Here is a 7,585-nt window from a genome sequence, read left to right on the forward strand (position 1 = left end):
TGGGAGAGAAAAGTACCTGTCGAGACGACCCTGGATTTAACCCTCAGTACTCTAGACCCAGAGCCGGGTGAAGAGATGAAAGGTCAGAGGCATATCAGACTTTCGCAGAATGACTCACACCTCTGGGGGGGGGGGTGTGTGTGAAGACTCCCTGAGATGCTTCTTTTTACAAGGGAATTGCATTTTGATATGATAGAGGCAAGGAATGCACTACAGGTAAGTGGGAGGCTGGGGACGTAGCTCAGTGACGGAGCACTTGCTAAGCTAAGCACTTGCGTGTTAAGAACTGACTGAGGAGGGTCAGCCGCAGACTGAGTTCCTCTGTGGACAGGACTGGATTTCCATCCCAATCTGCTGTATGATTCGGGTCATTTGTTTAATCTATTTAACAAGCCTTTACCTGGTATCATCTTAGGATGTTGAAAAAGTTAAACAGGAAGACACAACCTATTCCAGACACCCATGGTTATGGCTGGGGCTGCCTCCTTCACTGGCTGGAATATGGCATCACCCCATTCCCTCTTGGCAGACATCAGTCCCCAGAGTTCTGGACTCCAAAGTAACCAGGGTCCTCTTGTTTTTCAGGATGAAGATGACTTAGCTCACACCCTGATCTGGCCTGAGATTCAACAGGAACTGAAAATCATTGAATCAGAGGAGGAGCTCTCCTCGTTGCCACCCCCTGATCAGAAGAGAAGCCCAATAACTGAGACAGAGCCAGCCCCATTTCCCTTCCCAGAGGCCTCTGCGAGTTCGCCCTGTAGCTCTACACCTCTGCAAGTGTGGACGAGGGACTCAGCCAATCAGAGCACACAGGAGGCTGCTGTCCTCGCCAATAGAGAGAAGCTGGAGCCGGTTGGCAGCATCCCTGGGTCAGAGTCCAAGCAGGTGCTCAGCCCAGACCCAGCCGGTCTGGCACCTCTGCAATTACTTCTGTTTGAGAAGGTGTCTTCTCCAGCTAGGACAGACACAGGAGGCCCTAGAAATCTCTCTCCTCCACTTCCTCCTGCTCCTCCCCCTCCAACTCCTCTGGAGGAGGAGCCTCGAGTATTGCTGTCAAAGGAAGGCCCTGACAGAGACAAATCATCCATGGATTCCAGGACAGATGCCTACACAGAGCAGCCAAAACCCAGAGACAGTCCTGGCGTCACTAGCCTCTGTCAGAGAGAGGAGGCCGTTGCCAGCCTCAACGAGAAGCAAAATGCAAAGTGTGCAGTTCCCGAGAGCAAAGGCCCCGGTCTTCCGAGCCCAGCACAGGAGGTCGAAGTCTCCCCTCCAGAAGAGGGGGATGCCCCCCACGCAGCACAGGAGCCTTCAGACTGTGATGAAGACGACACGGGGACAGACACAGCTCAGCACGGCCTGGAGATGGTAGAACCGTGGGAGGAGCCCCAGTGGGTGACCAGTCCCCTTCATTCTCCCACCCTGAAAGAAGTGCAGGAGTCGCAGGTGCAGTGCGCCCAGGCCCACCGACTGGAGAGGAGACTTTGCCACAGGCCCAGCCTTCGCCAGAGCCGCTCTCTAGATAGCAAAAGCACTGGTCAGAGTCACTGGACTCTCGAGATTCCCTTCTCCAGCAGCTGTGCCGACCTTGAAACAGAGAGGAATTATGAGCCCCTGCAGCCCCCCGCAGCCAGGAATAAGAGTGCTGGGTGGGAGGAAAAAGCCCTGAAAGCCTTCAGAGAGTTCTCTGGCCTGAAAGGGTTAGAGGCTCTTCCCAGCCAGAAGGGACCGTCTGGTGTACCGCCCAAACCAGTGGAAACCAACTTCAGCAGTCTGGAAGAGGGAAAGGAGCAGGAACCAGAGCAAGGACTCAGCAACCCTCAGGTGGAACACAGCCATGTCCCCGGGCCTGAGAGCAGCACAGAACGTTCACCTAGGGCTCCAGACAGCACCTCGCCTGGGGAGCACCCTCTAAAGCTACAGCATAAGAGTACTGAGTGTGTGCCCTCCAAAGGGAAACACAGGCCTTCCTCCCTCAACTTGGACTCTGCCACACCCATGGCTGACCTCTTCCGACTTGAGAACGGGGCTTCATTTAGTTCACCTGGCATAGAGCTCTCTGAACTAGGAGACGCCAAGGTCACCTGGGTGACCTCCTCTCACTGTCAAGCAGCCCCCTGGAACCCCCAGGAAACTCAGGACCTGAACATTGTTGCCCATGCTCTGACAGGCCGTCGGAACTCAGCTCCTGTGAGTGTGTCAGCTGTAAGAACCTCCTTCATGATCAAAATGTGTCAGGCCAAGGCTGTCCCTGTGATCCCACCCAAGATTCAGTACACGCAGATCCCACAGCCCCTGCCCTCTCAGAACACAGGGGAAGGGGGGACTCAGCCTCTAGAGAGGAAGCAGGAAGAGCCTGTTTCAACCACTGAGACCCCTCAGAAACTCACCAAAGATGATTCTCCCTCCTCCCTGGAAAGCCCAGAGGAAGAGCAGCAACCAAAGCAAGAGACAGGAGCCTTTGCATCCCAGAGGAAGGACAGCCCTGCATCCTGCGCGTGCGAGGGATCCTTCTGCTCTCCGGAACCAGGGGCCGCCAGTCTGCTCTCCACACAGGATGCGATGGTGCCATGCAGGAAACGCACATCAGAGACAGAACCATCAGGGGAGAACCTTCTTTCTTCGAAACTGGAGCGAGCGTCTGCGGGTCCTAAGTCTTTCCACAGGTCAAGGCCGGGAAGACCTCAGAGCCTAATCTTATTCCCCATCATGGACCACCTACCCTCCTCCTCCGCAATGATAGATCCCAAGGTCCTGCTGTCCCCCATCAGAAGCCCCACTCAGACAGTCTCCCCTGGCCTTCTCTGTGGAGAGTTGGCAGAAAACACATGGGTCACAGCGGAAGGGGTTACGCTTAGGAATAAGATGACCATCCCTAAGAATGGCCAGAGACTAGAGACGTCAACAAGCTGTTTTTACCAGCCCCAGCGGAGATCCGTGATTCTGGATGGAAGAAGTGGGAGGCAAATAGAATGAGACCAGTTGGCCTGATGGTGTCTGCAAAAACGTCAGGTTCATCTGGAGGTTATTATAGGACCAACTGGCCATTTTTCCAGGCACAAGTTTTCTAAATGGAGGCTTATTTTGGCCTCTGACCACCCCCATCTCCCACTTCCCCTGCCTCTCTTTGTCTTTGACCATGCATGAGTCCGTTTGCCAGAAGAATGGTCAAGACAAGGACCAAAAAGTCCGATTTAAGTAAGTCCACAGGAGCAAGTTGGGAAGGTTAGGCAAGGGAAGCGGATGGAATTCTTGCCTCCGGCAGAAACTGGGGCTCGTCCGTGAGTCACAGCATTTCTCCATCACCACTGTCTGATACTGTTCAGAGCTGGCTGTGTTAGTATCCCTTGAAAGAAAGAACAATCCTTTGCCTGAGTCAGAAAAATCTTCCTGTTGCCACCGAAGGCTTCTTCATGCTTTCTTAGGCTTTTTAAAGCGTGTTCTCTTAGACCACACTGTAAGCTCTGTAGAAATGTCTTACCCCCAAGTAGAAGCAGATCTGAAAATGCAAACTAACATGCACTTAAGGTATCTAGGTGGGGGAACTTTCTTGCGCTCTCTCCCTGGGATTGCTGCAAACCTGTCCGAGGTGATCCATGAACCACAGAGAAAGTCACAATCAGTACTCAAGAGCAGAGCCCCAGATTGGCACCACCCACGAACGCTTCCTGGTGCTGGCTTCGCGACTCCCTCCACCTGCCCTGTGCTGAACTCCGATGAACAAATCCAGCAGTTAGGGGGACTGAGGACTGCAAGTCACATAGCGTGGGACGGGAAGGTCAAACAGGTCTGCAGGAGTGACGTGTCTGCTTTCTTACTAGTACCAGAATCCAAGTGCCACATGTCATAGGGAGAAGCCTCAAAGAAAGGCACAACTTCATAGAAACCTGATGTGTTTAAAGTTGGCCAGGCATCGGGGAGAAAATTCTAGCTCAGCTTGACCATTCATCACTAAGCTGTCTGGGCCCGGCATGACAGGAGAGGGGGCAATGAGGGGCCCCAGCAGTGGCTGTCACTGACATTCATGGTCCTCAAAGGGGTGTTGCCTTTAGCCAGTGGCTCCCTTCCTTTCTCCTCCTCTCACTCAAGGGCAGATTTGAGACACCTCTCTCTGTCTTAATTCCCCCTTCACCATCCACCTGAGCACTCAGACTTGCTCTTTGACATTGTCTAGACACAAACAGATGCAGTAAACCAATCTGGTGTTCCTTACACCTGCTGGAAGATACCTGGTGCTTCCATTCAAATGCTTGATAGGGCACTTTTCAGACCCCAGCCTGGCTGAGCTCTGTCTAGAAGCTCAGTTTAGAGAAAGACTAGCAGCACCCGCGGGCTGACCCCAGTCAGTCAGTACTGAACTGGGTAGGGCTCAGCTGAAGTCATCTCCAGTGGAAATGTGGAAGCCTCAGCACAGATGTCATGCCCTCCTTTCCTCCCAGGTTAACCGCAAGGATCTGACCTACCCCTTTAAGCAGGGCCCGGGCCAAGGCTAACTAGTAAGTCAGCTAATGAGAGTGAGCCCCCGTGAGGGAGCCCGGGAACAGTTACTAGCTCTTCAGCCTTTGCTTTCTTGGTAGGCGAGGAAAGCACTGGACCAACAGCCATGAGATGTCAACCCACGAGAAATCTTAGGACACAGCAGTCCCCCCCCCAGTCACAGAAGGTGAAGAAATATGTGTGGAGAGATGAGAAAGGCCGTGTTCTGAAGAACTGAAAACGCATCCCTGCCTTAGCGAGCTCTGAGCGAGGCTCAGTGCACTCATGGTAATGCCTTAGCAAAGACTCGTTCCAGTGGGACGTGAGGGAGAGAGCCACGCACCGGAACACTGAAACTACTTAATTACTGTTTTAAACTTTCTAATACGTCTAGGATGTATTTGTACTGGCAGGTAGACAGAAAAGCCACCATCTGTACACTAACAAATGACTTCAATCCTGAGGGCGGGTTTCTAAAATGATTGCCATGCTCCTTTAGATACCATTCAATTGCGACATCACCTTCAGAAGAACGGGCATGTGGGTGTCCCCATGACCCCCTGATACGTATTTGGAAATCTTCCTTACTTCAAGTTTTCTTAGCCAGTCAATTCCAGAAGGGTTTGGGACTTTCCCATCTCAGAGTCCTGTTTCTCAAGTGTGGTCCTTTTTTGACGGTCTTACAGCTATCAACAGTCACATACATATTCATACACTTTGTGGGCTGGGTAAGCCTGCATTGATGAAACTCATTCCATGGCAAAGAAATTTTTCCTCAAGATGCCCTGGGTCGCCATTTGGCCACCACCGGGGGCTCTAATACTGGATCCCTGAGAATGGCAGTCAGACTACTTGCTTCCATCCAGGTGAAGTAACACTGTCGTCAGGACTGCTGATATGCCAAAAAGAGCAACTGCCAGTCCCCAACCCGGGGGAGCTCATTTTCAAGGCTGAAGTTCAAGCAAAATGCTTACATGTACCCCTTTTTTTTTTTGACATAGTACTGTTGCTTAAGTCAATAATTCTTATTTATTTACAAAACAGTCCTCCCAAGATGGTTCCCCTCCCCTTTTTGCCAAAATCGAGTGGAGAAAGAGCATTAAATTTTTGTTCTTTATTCTTAGAATATAAAGAGATCTGACCAAGATGTCATTATGAAATACACTACTGGCTTAACATAAGCCTTAAAATTCAAAATTGTACCCACGATAAAATTCTGGACTCTGGAGACACTAAAAATGTCACTGTCAGCATCCTCATCAAGCCTTTATCAAAGGCTGGAGAGAGGGCACTAGTTACCTTGGCACTCCCACACTGGTGAGGAGTCTGACGAAGAGGAGGGACACTGGCAATCCAAGAGCCCGAAACAGCTGGGAGCAGGGTGAGAACCACTAGATGCCAAGAGAAGGCAGAAAGCGGCGACTAGCGCCTTTCAGTAGGGATGTTAACAGTATCAAATGACCTACTAATTTCAAATAATCTAGTTAAGCAGAATTGCAAATCCAATAAAATGTACCAGTAAGACATTTGGGTGTTGAGAATTCTGTTTTTAAAGATCAAAGTGAAAATGAGCTACTAAGTATTTCTGATGGTTTGCATGGTCCTTGTTGGCTGTAAGGTCTACCTGTTGGATGTCTACTTATAAACCAAGTAGGCTCAGATCCCACACACCGTAAGAAAGGATTTCAGAGACTTCGATCATAAAAAAAAAAAAAAGTCAATTTCTGCAGTTGATAAAATCACAGATAGGCCCAAGACGAACTGTTGATTAAGAAGCTCTGGAAAGCCAGGCAGTGGTGGCTCACGACTTTAATCCCAGCACTTGGGAGACAAGAGGCCAGCCTGGTCTACAAAAACTAGTTCCAGGATAGGTGCCAAAACTACAGAGAAACCCTGTCTCAAAAATGGGGGAAGGGGGGGACGACCCTTCAGAGACTTTAAGATAGTTTGTCTCGGACTGGGATGGAAGAAGTTTCTAGTAAGCCCAATCCCTGCTTACATAAATTAGGACTACCTTCTGTCAAGCTGGTCCTGCTTGATGACAACATGCATCTTGGGGTTTGCCGGCCAAGAGTATTGCAGAGATTTCAAAGAGGAAAGTCAGCTCAGAGTGTGTAATTACAACAAATGTATCCTCCTTTCCGAGCCAAACAGAGGTGGAAGAAGAAAATAACAAGAGGAGGGGGAGAAGGCAGAAGGTGACTGGCTGAGACAGGCCAGTTCAGGCAGTGCAAAATGATTGACACACACAGAATTGGCTGAGACAGGCCAGTTCAGGCAGTGCAAAATGATTGACACACACAGAGATCACTTAGGTTGGGGTACGTGAGCAATGCAGGGCGGGGTTCTCAATGTGGGTCAAAAAGTAGGTAGCTAACGTAAGAAGCCATGAACCCCTATGCTTTGAACCGACATAGTGCCACTGTACTTTCTGGCTTAAAATTCTGCAAAGCAAAGCACTTTTCTCAAAGGACCCTACTGGCAGCCATGATCGATTGCAAGCTGTTTTTGAACTCTACAAATGTTTCCAAAGATATAATCAAAATGTTTTCTATTCATTAAAAAAATATATTAAACATACCCATAGAGAAATTTAAGTATAATTAAAAGAGATTGTTATGCTTTAAAATGTACTCTAATAAATCATATAAAATATAATTCTTGGGATGGACTATTGGCTAGAGGACATGGGGGTCACCAAAATCAACACAAGGACATAAATCACAAGGCGTTATGCTCACATTGCTAGTTTGTTGTGTGACATCAAGGTCAGATTTCACAAACCTTCCATAAATTTTGGGTTTGCTTTTAAAACCAGTTGATGAGAGGAGCTGCTAGAGAGACGGTTCAGCAGCTGAGCACTGGCTGTCCTTCCGGAGGACCTGAGTAGATTCCCAGCACCCAGCTGTTGGCTCACAACCTTCTCTAATCCCAGTTCTAGGAGATTCCTCCCTTCTGGCTTTCACCATGCACACACATGGGGTGTAAACACACATGCGGGCCAAACACCCATACACATAAATGCGGGTCATGGGGAAAGAAACTTAGGATGGGGCCTCACTCTCTGGATCAGACCGGCCTGAAACTGTGCAGTCCAGTCTGGTCT

At 49.7% G+C, this 7,585-nt stretch overlaps 1 protein-coding gene across 1 annotated transcript in view; it reads left to right on the forward strand.

Annotated features, from left to right (window-relative positions):
* The window catches only part of Arhgap31 (Rho GTPase activating protein 31), a 111,292-nt gene extending 104,177 nt beyond the window's left edge, over positions 1-7,115 (forward strand). The window contains exon 12 of the mRNA XM_041673044.1: positions 586-7,115. Within this exon, the coding sequence (XP_041528978.1) occupies positions 586-2,979 (2,394 nt within the window). The 3' untranslated portion in view covers positions 2,980-7,115. The remainder of the gene's footprint in view (positions 1-585) is intronic.
* The last annotated feature ends 470 nt before the right edge of the window (positions 7,116-7,585 follow it).

The sequence above is a fragment of the Microtus oregoni genome, unplaced genomic scaffold (genome assembly GCF_018167655.1).
Source record: "Microtus oregoni isolate MIOR12 unplaced genomic scaffold, Mior012 000023F_ref0000262, whole genome shotgun sequence".
In the NCBI taxonomy this organism is placed as follows: Eukaryota; Metazoa; Chordata; class Mammalia; order Rodentia; family Cricetidae; genus Microtus; species Microtus oregoni.